Source organism: Meleagris gallopavo, chromosome 10, assembly GCF_000146605.3.
Source record: "Meleagris gallopavo isolate NT-WF06-2002-E0010 breed Aviagen turkey brand Nicholas breeding stock chromosome 10, Turkey_5.1, whole genome shotgun sequence".
NCBI classification, from domain to species: Eukaryota; Metazoa; Chordata; class Aves; order Galliformes; family Phasianidae; genus Meleagris; species Meleagris gallopavo.
The window spans coordinates 418,573-435,985 of NC_015020.2; the positions used below are offsets into that span (position 1 = coordinate 418,573).

The 17,413-nt window shown below is 39.7% G+C and overlaps 1 protein-coding gene across 3 annotated transcripts in view; it reads right to left on the reverse strand.

Moving 5' to 3' along the window:
• TPR (translocated promoter region, nuclear basket protein) overlaps positions 1–17,413 on the reverse strand; it is a 46,697-nt gene that overhangs the window by 10,523 nt on the left and 18,761 nt on the right. For 2 of the 3 annotated variants that reach the window (XM_010715531.3, XM_010715529.3), the window contains exons 25-41: positions 16,787–16,990; positions 16,518–16,702; positions 15,960–16,107; positions 15,435–15,572; positions 14,622–14,753; positions 13,642–13,772; positions 13,095–13,305; positions 12,605–12,751; positions 12,244–12,442; positions 11,411–11,616; positions 10,655–10,716; positions 9,455–9,663; positions 8,886–9,158; positions 7,950–8,098; positions 7,023–7,106; positions 5,167–5,367; positions 3,649–3,780 (exon numbers count right to left, since the gene is read on the reverse strand). In XM_010715531.3, the coding sequence (XP_010713833.1) occupies positions 3,649–3,780; positions 5,167–5,367; positions 7,023–7,106; positions 7,950–8,098; positions 8,886–9,158; positions 9,455–9,663; positions 10,655–10,716; positions 11,411–11,616; positions 12,244–12,442; positions 12,605–12,751; positions 13,095–13,305; positions 13,642–13,772; positions 14,622–14,753; positions 15,435–15,572; positions 15,960–16,107; positions 16,518–16,702; positions 16,787–16,990 (2,811 nt within the window). The remainder of the gene's footprint in view (positions 1–3,648; positions 3,781–5,166; positions 5,368–7,022; positions 7,107–7,949; positions 8,099–8,885; positions 9,159–9,454; positions 9,664–10,654; positions 10,717–11,410; positions 11,617–12,243; positions 12,443–12,604; positions 12,752–13,094; positions 13,306–13,641; positions 13,773–14,621; positions 14,754–15,434; positions 15,573–15,959; positions 16,108–16,517; positions 16,703–16,786; positions 16,991–17,413) is intronic. The other variant, XM_010715532.3, reaches the window with a different exon arrangement.

Below are 17,413 nucleotides of genomic sequence, written 5' to 3' on the forward strand. Positions count from 1 at the left end.
GGTCCATGAAATGTGGAAAAAGGGTCTGACCACTTGGGAAGAATATAGGAAATAGTCATCCCCTGCAGGGATGCAAGGAAGGCTAAAGCCCATCTGGAATTGAATCTAGCTACAGTGATAAAGGATAATAAAAAAGGCTTCTTCAAGTATGTTAACAGCAAAAGGAAAACTAGAGAGAATGTGGGCCCCTTACTAAGTGAGGGGGGGGTTCTGGTAACAGGGGATGCTGAGAAGGCAGAGATACTGAATGCCTTCTTTACTTCCGTCTTCAGTGAAAAGGCTCACCCACAGGAATCCCACACCCTGGAGGTTAGTGAGAGGGTCTGGGGAATGGGAGACTTCCCTTTAGTCAGGAAAGAGGAAATGCGTGAGCGCCTAGGCAGTACTAAGGTCCACAAGTCCATGGGACCTGATGGGGTGCATCCACGTGTGCTGAGGGAGCTGGCGGAGGTCATTGCCGAACCGCTCTCCATCATTTTTGAGAGATCTTGGACAACAGGGGAGGTCCCTGAAGACTGGAGGATAGCCAATGTCACTCCGGTCTTCAAAAAGGGCAAGAAGGAAGACCCGGGTAATTATAGGCCTGTCAGCCTCACCTCTGTCCCTGCAAAGGTGATGGAACAGCTTGTGCTGGATACCATCTCTAGACAACTGGGAGAAAAGGAGGTTATCAGGAGTAGTCAGCATGGGTTCACCAAGGGGAGGTTGTGCTCGACCAACTTGGTGGCCTTCTATGATGCTGTCACATGCTGGGTGGATGGGGGAAGAGTGGTAGATGCAGTCTACCTTGATTTTAGAAAGGCATTTGATACTGTCTCCCACGACATCTTTATAACAAAGCTGAGGAAGTGTGGGATAGACGAGTGGACAGTGAGGTGGGTTGAGAACTGGCTGACTGGCAGAGTGCAGAGGGTCGTCGTTGGTGGTGCAGAGTCTGGCTGGAGACCTGTAACCAGTGGTATCCCCCAGGGGTCTGTGCTGGGTCCGGTCTTGTTCAACATCTTCATCAATGAGCTTGATGAGGGGATAGTGGCCACCCTCAGCAAGTTTGCTGATAATACGAAGTTGGGAGGATTGGCTGACATGCCTGAAGGCTGTGCTGCCATTCAGCGAGACCTGGACAGGCTGGAGAGCTGGGCAGTAAGAAACCGGATGAGGTTCAACAAAAGCAAGTGTAGGGTCTTACACCTAGGGAGGAATAATTGCATGCACCAATACACGCTGGGGGATGAGCTGCTGGAGAGGAGCTCTACAGAGAGGAACTTGGGCGTCCTGGTGGACAACAGGTTGGCCATGAGCCAGCAGTGTGCCCTCGTGGCCAAAAAGGCCAATGGCATTCTGGGGTGCATTAAGAAGAGCGTGTCCAGCAGGTGGAGGGAGGTGATCCTCCCCCTCTACTCTGCCCTGGTAAGGCCTCATCTGGAGTACTGTGTCCAGTTCTGGGCTCCCCAGTACAAAAAAGACAGGGATCTCTTGGAAAGAGTCCAGTGGAGGGCCACAAAGATGGTGAAGGGCCTGGAGCATCTCCCCTATGAAGAAAGGCTAAGTGAACTGGGTCTGTTTAGCCTTGAGAAAAGACGACTGAGAGGGGACCTGATCCAGGTTTATAAATATCTGAGGTGTGGCAGCCACAGCGGTGAGGCCAGTCTCTTTTCAGTGGTACGTGGAGACAGGATGAGGGGAAACGGACATAAGCTGCAGCATAGGAAGTTTCGCACAAATGTGCGTAAGAACTTCTTCACGGTGAGGGTGACGGAGCACTGGAACAGGTTGCCCAGGGGGGTTGTGGAGTCTCCTTCTCTGGAGATATTCAAGTCTTGCCTGGACGCCTACCTGTGCGACCTGGTGTAGGGAACCTGCTTTGGCAGGGGGGTTGGTCTCGATGATCTCTAGAGGTCCCTTCCAACCCCTACAACACCTTTTCTGATGCAGGCCAGGATGCCATTGACCTTTTTGGCCACCCGGGCAAACTGCTGGCTCGTGTTCAGCCAAGCATCGACCAACACCCCCAGGTCCATTTCCTCTACACAGTCTTCCAGCCACTCTGCCCCCCAAGCCTGTAGCGTTGCCTGGGGTTGTTGCAGCCAAAGTGCAGGACCCGGCCTTTGGCCTTATTGAACTTCATCCTATTGGCTTCAGCCCAGCTCTCCAGCCTGTCCAGATCCCTCTGTAGGCCCTTGCTACCCTCAGCCAGATCGACACTTCCAGCCAACTTGGTGCCATCTGCAAACTTACTGAGGGTGCACTCAATGCCCTCATCCAGGTCAACAATATAGGTATTAAAGAGGAAAGCCCCAGCACCCACCCCTGGGGAACACCACTCAGGTCGTGTACAGGTCGCCAGCTGGATTTAGCTCCATTCACCACCACCCTCCGGGCCCAGCCATCCAGCCAGTTCCTTATCCAGCCAAGAGCGTACCCATCCAAGCCACGGGCTGGCAGCTTCTGCAGGAGAATGCTGTGGGAGACAGTGTCAAAGGCCTTGCTGAAGTCTAGGTAGACTACAACTACAGCCTTTCCCTCGTCTACCAGATGGGTCACTACATCATAGAATGAGACCAGGTTGGTCAAGCAGGACCTGCCCTTCGTGAACTCCTGCTGGCTAGGCCTGATGCCCTGGTTGTCCCAGTGGTCACATTCCCAGCCTCATCCAGTAAAGAATGAAGATTCTCCGAGTCCTTCTCTTAACACTGATGTATTTGTAAAAGAGTTTCTTGTTCCTTTTTACCCCAGCAGCCAGTATGAGTTAAAGTTGGGGGTTTTGCCTTTCTGATTTTCTCTCTATACATCTTAACAACTTCTCTGTACTCTTTCTGAGTCGTCTGTCCCTTCTTCCACAGGAGGTAGACTCTCTTTTTCTCCCAGAGCCTGAAGAATAGCTCCCTGTTCATCCATGGCTGGTCTTCTTCCCCGCCAGCTCATTTTGCTGCTCAGGGGGACAGCCAGCTCCTGTGCCTTTAAGACTTCCTTCTTGAAGAACAACCAGCCATCTTGGACTCCTTTACTCTCTAAGACTGAATCTACTAGTCTTCTCAACAATTCAAAGTTTGCCCTCCGGAAGTCCAAGGTAGCAGTTTTGCTGCTCCCCCTCCTGGCTCCACCAAGAATCGAGAACTCTACCATGGTCACCAAGACAGCCCCCGACCTCCACATCTCCCACCAGACCTTCTCTGTTTGTGAACAGCAGGTCTAGTGGGGCAGCTCTTCTCATAGGCTCTCTCACCAGCTGCATCAGAAAGTTATCCTCCATACACTCCGGAAACCTCCTAGACTAAATGTACACAACTATAAGAAATGTTAAAAATTTTGCATATCTGCATACACAAATGTGAATGCCATAGTCATCATCACTTAATGACAATGAAATACCTGGCTTTTGAGGAGACTGCCCTATTAACTTTGCATCCATAGTAATTGATGCTGTGTCTTATGTTTTACATTTTCATTCAGTTCTTTTATATATTCAAAGCTGACCTTTTATTGTGAAAAGACCAGTTCTAACAGAAATCATCATCATCCACTATACAGCGTCAATTTTCTGGGAGAAATTCACACTAAGATTTTCAAATATTCGAATCTTTACAGTTGCATTACAATATCAATTTATTCCAAGTACTTTAACAAACTATAAAAAAGTGCAAATCTCACCTCAGCATCATCTGCTTCATACCCATCATTACCATCAGCACTACCAGTTCCTTCATTACTGTCATCACCTTCGTCTCCCATCCCTGTGTCTTCATCATCATCTTCATCTTCCTCTTCCTCATCTTCATAATCCTGTGATAGTACCATAAAAACACCTTACAGAAATGCTGAAACAGTGGGAACTTTTCACATAATAAAGTGTGAAACTTCATTTGCTTCACGTACTGAGACCACCTTTGTTTGTGAAACTCTACGTGAAGATTTTCAGCATTTACCATTTGTAGACTGGTTGTATGTATTTTCTGATGACTGGTGGGACACCAGACATCCACCAGCTGCTCTCACTTCCTCTCTTCAACAGGGCAGATGGACAAAACAAAATGGAAAAATTTGAGGAGCAAGATAAAGATGGGGAGATAGCTTACCATCTACAGCCACGGGCAAAACAGAATAAACTTGGGAGGGAAAAAGTCTTGGTGGGAAGAGTACTATAAGCAGTATGTTGTGATGGACAGTTATAGACTCTACAGGAGTAGACAAGTAGTAGACTCTACAGGACAGACAAGTAGGGCAGATGACAAAGAGAGGTAGCACTATATGAAAAGGAGTGGTGGCTGGACTGTAAAGCACTTCAAGCTGGGGACAACATGGTTGAGAGTTTCCAGCCCGGATTAGAGGCAAAGATAATAAAGCAGATATTGTATGAGTCTACTACAGATCACCCCATCAAGATGACAGTACTGATTCATTAGTCTATAAGGAACTAAAGAAAACCTCTAAATTAGTTGCCCCTGTCCTTATAGGTTACTTCAACTTCCCAAATGTCAACTAAGTCTTTCATGAACAAGTCCAGGAAATTCATGAAGCACACTGAAGATAATTTGTGATAGATGGACTAAGGGAGTTGATTTGGAAAGTATCCTCCTTGATTTGTTCTTTGTGAATAGAGATGGACTTCAGGGTGAAGTGATACTCTGTGACTGTCTTGGCCACTGTGCACATGAATCTTTTTCTGATACAATAGAAACTAGCAGTAAAGCTACTACCCTGGATGTTGTGGGAGCAGACTGTAGACAGCTCAAGAAACTGGTTCATAAGATCCTCTGGAAATCTGCTTTTGAAGCCACTGAGGTCCTAACCATTTTGTTACTTTTTAAGAGCCATTTGTTAAGAGCCAATTTGACACAAGTGAAACAAAGGCTGCACAGGGCTCGCTTGGCTAAACAAAGATTTCCTTCTGGAACTTGGAGCCATTGTAGAATTTTAAAACTTAAAAAAACAACAGCAAAAAAAAAAAACGAACAACAACAAAAAACCAAAAACAACAAGTGAAATTAACAAGAGTCTTCAAAACACTAAACATCCAGGCAATAGAAACAGAGACAACACTTACACACACACACAAAGAAAGATATTTTTGATTAAATTAGTTGTGCAATATTAGCTTTACAGTTGATCAAAGATAGAAAAGGTAAGTACTGTAATTCCTAAATAGAATTAATTCCTCAGTATACATACTTCCTGTTCGCCTTCATTTTCATCATCATCATCTTCTTCATCATCACTATCAATCACAATGACATCGTCTCTCTTGGACTGACCATCCTGAGATGAAGTAGTATTTTGTTGATCTGACTGAAGAGGCCCAAGATCTATTGGGATAGACTGAGAAGTTTCTTCACTATCCTCCATGGGAGCATACTCTCCCTGTGTAACACCCTGTAGAAGATAAATTACAAAAGGAAATCAAATGCAGCATATGTATTCTTTAAAGTGCTCATCTCGAAAGTGTCCACTGTACTTCTAGGAGCTCCCTGCTTTCACTACTAAGCTCAACAAAATAGAAAACCTGTTGAACAACACAAGTATTTCAACCTTCACTTCCAACTCTGATTTGGGATGGGGGTCCATCACTAAGCGCACTGTGTTTATATAGGATGTATTCAAAAACAGCCATAAAAAGCTGCTATCCGAATGTTCAGCCTTCTATTTCAGATAACCATCATCAACACCTGCACAATAAGTGAATACGGGTGCATGGAACATTGCTGACAGCTGAGGCAGCACTCCACTAACAGTGGTACTCCCTGAGCAGTCTAAGGACATTGCAGTTAATGCCAGTGCACAACACTGTAGATAATCAGACGAGAAACTGATACCTGCAAGAGAAACACTGCTTATCTCTGCTCATTAAGAACTAACCAAGATAGGAGAAAACAAGAGAATGCTAGAAATGATGTCACCGAATACAAACAACTAGAAGTCTCTCCAGGATCAAGGAATAACAATCTCTCTTCTGAAAAATGAAATCTGAGTTACTATTTTACTAGAGTTCTTTTAGTCTGTATGAAAAGTTATGCAATTTGCAGGACAGTCAGAGTCATCATGTTGTTCTCTTTACATTCAGTACAGATGTATATTCAAAACGTTTATACTGAATCTGACAAGTAGTACTTAGAGAAATAAAATGCTTCAGGGAGAAACCTCTCACAAAACTTAAATTAGGACTATACTAGATATATTTTACAGCACTCAAGTTTTCTGGCTCAGATTAGATAACTAGGTTCTGTTATTTACCAAGCAATGTGTCACTAATGCAAATAGCTGGTGTTTAGCAGCAGAATTTAAATAATCACATTGAGTATTAGTATTAAAGTTTAAAGATACATGGCATAGATAGAAAGCACACAGCTAGCATTTATTGGTAAACATCTATCATGTCTTCTAAATATATAAAGGATATGAGAGGAAATGCTTGACTACATGGGACTATGCTAAGTTTGAGAATTACCATGACTTGTGCTTGTTTCTAAAGATAAAGGAGATTAAAAACCTGCTTTTCACTTATATTTAGCATTCCTAACACAGCTGTAACATGTATTTTACAGAACCAGAATAAAAGCAACGGTTTTTCCTTTGATTATCATACCATGATCCAAGGACATGTCAAATATTTCTTTAAAACTAAAGCCAGAAAGCAAAGAAGTAAATAAAGAAATGTAAACTCCAAATCTGTTTTTATACTGTGATACATTTAACCTCTATGTCTCAGCTTCACTACACAGCCCTGGCACTAAAGATACTAGGATTTCTAAAATGTCGTATTAAATAGCATTTCAAAATTGTAAAAGTCTCATTAACATTCTCACTGTTACTTATACAGGTGCATGCAGAGTGCAATTAAAAAATTGGTATCTCTTCTTAAAGACAGCAAGTTTAAACTTCAAATAGTTATAACTGTTTTCCACTGATATTTTGAAGGATCTGATTTGAGAGTCCTCTTTCAAAAGTATTGTATGACATAATAGTTAAAAAAAGAAAACTTTTTTTTTTTCTGAAACTATGATTTTTTTTTTCTTTTCAAATATGCTTACTTCTCCAATAGAGTCCTGTGAGTCTTGATTGTATGTCTGAGTTTCTACTTCACCATCAGTGCTTTCTTCTGCTGTCACTTCCTCCTGAAAGACCACATACTTTTCTTAAGATGTATCGTTAATCCTAGAAGTTTGTTTCTCTAGCATATTAGACTTCTTTTCTATTCCTTCTTTTCCTACAAAGATTATAGATAACATTTTTTCTCCTTCCGCTATTATTCCTTAGTTTTGTTTTTATCTAGCACCTCTGATTTCTCTGTCCTGAAATACCATCTTCTCATTCTGGTTCACTGGACTAACTCTCTTCAGTCTCCCTAGATCTACTTAGGACCAAATGAAATCCTCAGTTTCCTATTCAGGCCCTATCCTCTCAGCTAATTAAGTGATAATCTCATTATAATCTTGTTCTTCTATGTTATGCACCCCCCTATCCTGCATAGCTAATGAAGTGTCTTTATTCCTTAACATTTTTCATAAATTGTCTGCTGTGAGGAGTCTCAAGCTCATTCTATTTTTTCAGGATATCCTGGTTCCCTCACACCAGGGAATGCATCGTCTCTATGTTTTTCAATGAAGCATTTGGTTTTTGCTTCTCTGGCATCTCCTCAAGCATGCTATTTTTTTTCCACAATGAGTGTAGATAATGATCTTTCAGGCCACATCTAAAAATATTTTAACTTCTTCCTCTTCAGTGCTAGGCTACGGCTCTCTCTCTCCCCACCCACACTCCAGTTCACTACAATTTGTGCTAGCCATTATAGCTGGGACAACCTCTGCCTTTTAAGACACCCAAACATGCTTCTTCTCTGATAGATTAAAGACTGTTTAAAATTAGGTGACTTGACTCTGAAGTAATATACTTCCTCTTCCCATTAAAAATCAACCAAAGCAGCAATATACTAGCAGCAATTTTATGTTCTTACAAACCTCAGGTCCAACCCTCTGTATGCTTCTCAGTTTCTTTGGAAGAGGTACATCCACAGTTTCCTCTGAAATTTGATCCGAGTTTTCCACAGTGTTATCTTCCTCTTCTTCTCGTGGACGTTTAGACAGTGAAGAACTTGGGGTAGCTGAAACTTAGAAAAAACTCTCAGTTATTTGCAGGAGAACTACAAACGTACAAAGCGGAAAACTGGAAGGTTCGGTATTTTACTCTGTAAAACCAACTCTTTTTCAGCTCTGAATAACAGAATTGGAACTGTGTTTTGCTGTCTTCTAGGACAAGAAAACATCAGTACACTGGGTTACAAATCTTATGTCCTTGGATCCATATTCTCTAACTGGACTCCAATGTAAGATTCCCAGGGTTACAACTAAAATACTTTTTACCACACCTTTGCTTCTGAAAAGCGCACCTAAGAACTAACAGAGTTTGTACTGAAAAACAAAAAAGTTGTTTGCAAAAGTGTTTTTTGGGAAATAAACTGAGTTCCATACTATGTGTGGCAAACAGATGTATAACAATGCACTATACAGAGTAGTTTTAGTGTTCTTCTCTAGATCTTAAACTCCAACTTAAGTAGTTTACTCATGAATCCTAAAATTAACTATGCTACAAAGCTTTTGTGGAAACAGCAAAAAAGTTTAATGTATTAAACCCCAAGACTGCTATGGATAGATACACATGAGTTTTAATCCCTATTTAAGGGATGTCATGACAATAGCATTTCAGGGGTAGCTCTTCTGGAGGTTTATGAAAGTTTATGAAAGAAGTCCACTCAAAGAGGCTTTGTAGAACATGCAATATAATAAGGGAAAAAAAAATAAAAGAGTGTATGCCTTGGCTAAAGATAGGCCTGGTTTGACAATGGAGTTACTTCAAAGGAACTGTTCAAGAAGGTAGGCCAATGAAATGAAACCAACCTGTACCAAACACTGCTGTAGAAGTGGATGGCCTCTCTATTTGAGAGCTTTGTACAACTTCTACAATGGTAGGGGATGGCTCCTGATTAGCGGGCTCGATCTGAGGATGACTTTGCTGAGTGGGCTGCACAAAAGCAGTTGCTTGAGTCTGCTGCTGAACAGTCAAGATAGGCTGAGAGAGAGATGTCTGAACATTAGGACTGGTGGAACGCACAGAGCCACTAGTGCTTCCAAAGACAGGAACGTGCTCCACAGGTCCTTCTGACTGCATAGCTGAAAGGCAAACAATAGTACATTCAACTACGAGTCGTCATAATCTAGTGAGGTTCTCATTCTCAATTTCAGAATGTCCTGAATATGCAGATGAAATGTTTCTCAGATTCAGTTAACATTGCTTCTATCTGTGCTCAGATGAGGAACTGAGAACTGTGTGGCAACAAAAATGTTCATAAGAGAGCAGTATTTAAAGAGACACGGTAACAATGAAAGTACCTCAAACATCTAGTGAGACTTCAAGGAAAAAAAGAATTTACAGCCGCTGTAGATCTCAGTACTACTAAAATGCTCACCTTCCTGAGTCTCCACTTGCGTTGTAGGCATAACTGTGGCTGTTGGAGTAGTGGTAGGATTAGTGACTGTAGCAGGAGTAACCATTGGACGGATACTAGCTCTCGGAGTAGATTTATTCCCAGCTATAGCAGCAGCAGTCACTTTACTTGGAGTTGACACAACAGGTGTTGGCTTAATATTTGCTGTTGGTGGATCTGAAGTGCTAGCACTGAAAAACAGCGTATTGGATTCATCATGGTAGCACAGAAAGGCAAATTTTAAAAATATTGAATTTAAATATATTATCATATTCTGAAACATTCATTTTTGAAGATTTTGAATTTGAAAACCTGACAGGGACATAACGATTTGTCTTCCAAAATTTGTTTATATGTTAATGAAAAAAAAAAGGAAAAAAACAAACAAACAGGCCCACCATCCCATCAGTAACATTCTGTCCAGCTTAGAGGATTGACAGGTTTCTTCAAGGGTAATCTACTAACAATCTGTGAGCAATCTCTAAGCAGATCAAAAGGACAAGAACAGCTAATAATGTTAGCTGCACTGGTTCTTTGTTAAGGTGAGTAAAACAGTTTATATTAAACTAATTGGTTCACTAAATGCAGAACAATATAATTTCTTGACTGACATGTGGATCAGTCAAATTTTACAAGGTATTTTTGAAGATCAGAGTCTTAGATTAAATGTATGATATAATAAAAATTAAAAGAGATTCAGTTCACTAAACTTAGTAAAATGATAATATTATGCATTTTGGAGCTTGGTTGCTGTTTCATTTGACAATTTTATCTGCTTGTTACCCTCGACTTAGTCCATTTCTCATGTCTGAGCTCCTTGCACAAGGAACTTTCCCCATCTCACCCTCTACTCCTACAAATAGGCTAAAGGTAATAACCAAAATTGTACAACTTTATGTATCTTCAAGTATTTTTGAAGAATTTTTCAGCCTTAGTGTTCTGCAAATATCTTGTTCCCGGTAGTTATATGACAATTCACATCTGGAAAGCTTTATTGATTAGTGACTTAATGGGTCTAAGAAAACAGGAAGAACATATGACAATCAGTATTTTAAAGCTGCTAAAGAAAACTTGGAAAAAGCCAATTGTTTTCTAAAAAAAAAAAGAGCAACTAGATGAAGATAAAAACAAAAATTCCCAACAGCAGAAACTCTGCAGAAAACCCCAAGCCCTTTAACTCACATTCCTCTTTCACCTGAAGCTGGAGTAGACTTGAGTGAAATTTGCCTCTGCTGCTCTGGAACCTATGAAGTAAGAAACAGAAGCATCGTGACATATAAATACAAAACAGAGCAAGCAACTTGGTAGAATACTTCAGCAGACAAATCTTTTCATTAACAACTGTTTTTAAGAACATCTTTGTTAATGTGCCTAATCAGACTCCATGATTAATCAAAAGTTCTCCCAAAAAAATCACAGCAGTCAAACCAATTCAGTAATTTCTCAAGTCTTTTCAGATATTTTTTGAAGCTGTTGAGACATAAAATACTGCCAAAAATAGCTGAACATATGTATAAAAAAATAAAAATAAAAAGCATAGTGAAAACAACTTATCAGCTAATTCACTGTGATCAATATAACTGTATGTTTGCCAGCATTGGGTATTTTGACTCTTGCAGGAAACAAGTTTTAAATTAAGTTCTGAATCCTTACCAAAGCCAGTTTACATATCTCCAAAACCACTAGTCTGGGGACAATGGAACTTGAGTAGTGCAGTTTGCTAAGTTCACTGCTATTTATTTATTATTTAAGAAGAATTCTCACCTACAGTTTAGTATTAGATAAACCAGCCTTCACCTAAAGTTCTCCCATACGAATACACTAAAAAAACAAACCAAGCTGTACAACAGTGCTGCTGCTGAAAGCTGCTGTAGTTCAGTATGGGACACATAAAAAGGCTAACTTGTTCTCTTGCAGCTATCTAGACAGATTCTGTACCTTATTTGTAGATTCTGCTGGCTCATCTCGCTGTTCATGGTGTCGCTCTTGCTGCTCTCTAAGCTCTCTTTCCAGACGGCAGATTCGACCTTCATATTGTGACTTGAGTGCACTCATTCGTACTTCCAATTCAGTCTTCTGCTCTTCTAATGAATTGCTCTTCTGCTTCCACTCTTCATTTTCTTTAGTTAGCTGTTCTTTCGTACCTAATTTAATAGGAAAGGATCCAGTTTTGCTACTGTAAAATTGCATACTAGGTCTCTGCATGCTGAATGCCCATCTGATTTTATAAGATGACTGAATAATTTTGAAATCCTAAAAATGTTAAGCTTTGGGAGGAGCTCTTCAAGACAATTTTAACTTCTGCATGTCATTCATTTAATTGCAATTAAATGAAAAATTGAATATAAAAATATATCCAATAAATAAATAAGCAGTTATAGGAGCACAAAATGTTTCCAGCAAGTACTTGCACCATCATTCCTCTCAATATCTATTTAAAATAGAGGAAGTGGGATATTTTGCACCTGTACACTCTGAGGAGGCAAGGGGCGAATTACTGAAGTCTTTAGGAGAGTCAATCTGCTGTAATCAACAAGACCATCAAAAAATTGGCTGACCAGAATTAGGCAAAATTCTGATTCCCCAGATGTGCAGGTACATAACTACTGCACATCTCCTTAAGGAACTAAAATTTCTCAATCTTAGAACAATTTTAAGACATCTAATATAGAAAATACTTTAAGAATACTGTCTGAATACTTCCCCACAGGAATATGTGGAAACCCAAACAGAAGAAGACACCTTAAGAACAGAAAAGAAATTAATAATACCGGCTAACTGCGCAATTTTCTGCTTGGCTGCGAGAAAGGTTTTCCTAGTTTTCTCTTCCTTCTCAGAGATTTGTTGCCTAAGCTGTTCCTCCTGTGTAGTCTTCTCTTGCAGATCTTGACGAAAACGAGCAAGTTCTGACTGTAGCTGTGATATCTGCTCCTGAAGATTTCTAGCTTCAGTTTCCTTTTCTGTTATAGTCTATAGAAAGATTGGCCACAATGAGCTATTTCAGAAAACAATGTTTCCGTGTGTACACACGTCTATGTCTGCATGCACACAGACCACCATCATCATGGTCTTCACAGTTACTTATTTGAGACTCCAGTAAAATTCCTCTGAAATTGCTTGCTCTGCTCTTACCTTTTGTAAATTTTCAACCTGGTTCTCCAAAGTCTTTGTCTTCACTTCAGATTGACTGAGAGAGTCTTTCAGTTCTTGTACTTCCTGGACGGAAACTTGTTCTTCTTGTTGCTCTACTAAAGACTGAGTTGCTGCTTCGGCAACCATCTGAAATATGTCAAGTGGTATCAGGCTGAACAATGCTGTCCAGTTAGAATGCGTTCACTTTCACAAGTTGCTGTTGCATGCAAACCAATAATTTTAAAAGTTCTGGGTAGAACACAGGCATTCTAATGAACTCCAGTATTGTGTTAACAACATAGCAAATTGAAAGATATAGAACTCATGTTCAATAAGTTTCTGAGTTAAGAGCATAACTATGTAATTTTCTGCTTTTCCCTTTGCAAGTAAGTGCTCATGTTACAACATACAAAGGGAATGTATAATCCAGATAATAGCCTTTAAATGAAAACACACAACTGAATTTCTTTGCAAACAAAATTTTATCTACCTTATCATGCTGTGCTTTCAGCTCCTCATACTGAGTCTTGTATCTGCGCCCAATTTTCTTGACCTGTGTTATAGTTTTCACTTTTTCCTGTATATCAGCCACTTTAACATCTAGTTCTTTCTGCAAAGTTTCCTTCTCTGTTCTTATTTTGGCTACTTCATCCTTCAAGTTCTGAAGAAGATTCTGGCTTGTAGTCAAGGATGCATTAGTTCTAAACAGCAAGAAAGAAAAAGGAGATGCAAGTGAGAAGTCTGAAATAATATACTGCAATATCACTCACTTATGCAATACTGCAGGCACCATCTACAGTGAATCATGTTCTCTAGGATTTTACAATACAAATGTTTAATGCATTTTAGAGCCTCTTTAGTTATGAGACATCTTCCAAAACAATTCTTATTTCATTTGTATGTTATCAGGCTACATTAAAAATACCAAAAGTTTAATAGTTGCATGGAAATAGTGAAGAAGTTACATTTCCATATGTAATTTTATTATAAACATTAAGCTTCGCATCAAACGTTTTACTGATTGACTTTCACAATACCTGGCTATTTCAGCTTTAAGCCTGCCTGTTTCTTCACTCATTTGTTGTATACGCTTGGTATTTGCCTCCTTCTCTGAAAGTAGCTTCCGATATTCTTCAAGATCTGTGTCCTTCTGTTGACTCAACAAATGCTGAAAGGTTGACAAAACAGTCTGTGTTTTCACAAGATGATTAAACAGATACATTCAGGAAATCTTTTTAAATAGAGCTCCTGTTTTGTGAGCTCTGCAGAAGAGGACCTGGGTGTCCTGGTTGATAACAGTTTGGCCATAAGACAGCAGTGTGCTCTCACAGCCAAAAAGGCTACTCCTCACCCTCTACTCTGTCCTGGTGAAGCTACATCTGGAGTACTGCGTCCAGTTCTGGACTTCAAAACTAAGGATTTGAAACAGACAAGGAACTTCTAGAGAGAGTCCAGTGGTGGATCACAAAGATGAGTAGGGGCTTGGAGTATCGCCCATACAAGTAAAGGCTGAGAGATCTCAGACTGTCAACCTGGAGAAGGGATCACTATTTAAAAATACCTAAAATGTAGGAGTCAAGTGGATGAGTCCAGGCACTTTTCAGTGGTGCATAGCAACAGAGCAAGGGGTGATGGGCACTAACTGGAACACAGGAAGAGGCCTCCCGGAGAGATTGTGGAGACTCCTTCTCTGGAGACATTAAAGACCTGCCTGGATTGCTTCCTTTAAAACCTACTGCAGCAAACCTGCTTTTGCTGGGGCAGCTGGACTCGATGATGGATCCCTTCCAAACCCTATGATTCTGTCATTCTGTGATTTTTATTTAGTCTGCCTACGGATAAGAACACCCTACCTATAAAACATTGCTTATGCAGATTTAAATTTAAATACATTTCCTAGTTTTCTGTCACTTTAATTACATAGTTTTGTGTGTTTTTTTTTGTTTTTAAAAATGTTTTGGAACTTTTTTCCTCTTCCTTCTCTTCCAAAACACTTCTTAAAATGTGCATTTCCCACCTGTGTTCGGGTTTTCCAGCGTTTGACATCTTCTTCCAAAAGCTTTTTCTCTGCCTGCAACATTCCACTTTTCTCACTCAGTTCAGCGTTAGACTCTTGTAGAGGTAGAATGTCTGCCTCAAGCTTGCGCACCTGAAAATCACAGTTGGAGATTAAACTGAATCTTATGAGATGCAAGAAAATGAAATATGGTAGGTTTTGTTTAATGACTATAAGAAAGACAGAGACAGCAAAAAGACTGCAGAAAAAAACAAAACATCCTTAAGAAAGTCATGATAAAGTTTTTTTTCCCCAACTCTGCCTCTCAGTAATCAGCTGGAGGCAAGAAAAGTAACAGAAAGCGAGAGTAGGCTATGATCCTACAGGAAAAACAATTATAGCTTCACAATCTCAAAACCATTACTTTGTCCTTCGCTGCAGGAAATGAATTATTGCGTATCAGAAGTCAAGCAACACTACACTGGATTCTATTAAAGCAATGCCTATTTAGAAATGGGAAGAGATATCTAAACATTTCCTTTTTACATTCTCAATAAAACTGTAGCCTACTTTGCATGTATTTTTGTGCCCTTATCTGCTGATAACATCCTTGTTATAACATCAGTGATAAATGCTGATTTTCAGTAAAGAAAACTGAACTTGTGACTCTGCAATATTCTAGGAGAAGCAATGTCACCTTAAATCCAAAATGGAACATCTCCTCATACGAGTCTGATGTAAAAGAATAATCACAATTTAAGTAATTAACAGTATATCCAGACGTTAACTCACCAACTTGAATGCCGGCAAACGTATGTGAAACTCAGTACTAACCTTTGCTTGCATTTGTTGCAACTCCTGTTCCAGCCTCTCTTTCTCTTCTCTGAGCATCTTGTTGGTTTCTATCAGTACATTCATGGTTTCTGTTTTCTTCATTAATTCTTCATGTTGTGCAATGGTTTTTGCTGTTACCTTTTAAAAATATTTAACTCAATTATTTGTTTTGCTTGCACATGCATACATACTTACTGAGACTAGGCATAACACTAACTAATGTAACTGCTGTGGAATTCATTAGCTCACACAGACATTCAAAACAAGTAAATATCACTGAAGAAAAAAAGAATTTGGGAAAAAAAAAACAGATAAAGGATCCTTATTTTCCCCATTTACGAGCTTTTGGTATTGCCAGTTCTTCACAGGATCCAGAACAAGACTCTCCATTTGGTTAGATACCAACCTCAATTCAGAAGGTACTGATTCTTCCAAAATTCTTGAGCACAGGCAGCAATGAGAGAAAGCAGAACATAGAGAGCAACTCTATTTCCTGACATCAAAACCACTAATACTGAACCATACCTGCACCTTCTCTCTCTCTGCATTGAGACTGTCTTGCACTTCCTGGAGTTCTCTTTCCAAATGCTCCACTCTCTGACGAAAACGCAAACTTTCCACCTGAGCCACCTCAAATCTAGTTTCTGCAATCTCCTTTTCTCGACGTATAAATCTGCACAAGATGAAAAAGCCATCATGTCAATGAAAACATGAAGCAAAGTGTTTTAAATAGAAGCATCTTCTATCTAAAGATGTATAGAAATTGATCCAAAAAGATGAAAATTTGAGACAAAAACCATAGAAAAATTGAGATTAAGAGAAAAACCATGACAAAATCTCTATGAATCTTTCCTGCCACTCACATATTGTAAAATCTGCTTTAGCTTCCTGTCAAAATTGACTTTATGTTTTTCTAGTATAAAGAAATTCTTTTGACTAGTTACTGATACAGGACAACAATCTCTTACCTAGTAAAAATGTATTTAAGTTCTATACATTGTCTCTCAAATATAAAGTAAGATTGAACTATTTATTTTGGAAATTGAATTAAAACCAACAGAAGGAGCTCAGAGCTGAATTTACTTAAGAATTTCTAAAATTTGCTCCTGAGATTTCCCTTCCTCATTGAGAGAAACATTTAATGCAGCTGGCATGGCTTCTTTCATAGAGGTCACCATCTTGTCACTCAGACTTTCCAGTTGTTCATGTAATAATCGATTTTGTTTTTCCAAATCTTCACAACGGGATGCAAGTGTGGAAGCTTCATCCTAGAACAAAATTATTCAGGAATTTAAAGTTCATGTAGACTGGTAACTGAAAAGACCTACTGCAACCGTGAAGAACAATCATACCTTCATCATTCTCTCTCTCTCTTCCCAGGAGGCTTTGCACTCTAGCAACGTAGACTCAGCTTTCTGTGCAGCTTCCTCAAGCTGTTGCTTTATTGCCGTATTCTTGGCAACTTGTTCTTTAATAGCCTGTAATGCCTCAACATCAGCAGCATGAAGCATTAACTCCCGTTCATATTTATTCTGAGCTTCAGAAGCCATTTTTGCCTGAAGAAAACAATTACAGATTCTGTTACTTTGATGTTGTGCTTGATACATACCTGGAGATTTTCAAATGCTAGACTAAATTAGTGAACACTGATCAAAAACAAAACCACTGGCCAAAACCCTTCACCTTTCCTAAGTGTAGAAGACATTGATACTTTTAGAATGGTTCCCTTGAAGAAATTAGTCTTTTCTTAAAAAGTTAGAATGTGTCATCATTTCTTTTGAGAGGGTCAGTGGAAGAAACACTTTTCGTAGATAATCTACAATCAATGCTCTTGCTGTAGATTCTGCATAGATGAGACATGGAAATTTTTATAAAAACATCTGCCAGTTACTTCTACATGTGAATGGGCAAAGATATTTAGTACATGAGGGTAAAAAGCTAAGGACAGCCTGCGATCATAACATTAGGTGAAAAAAAAT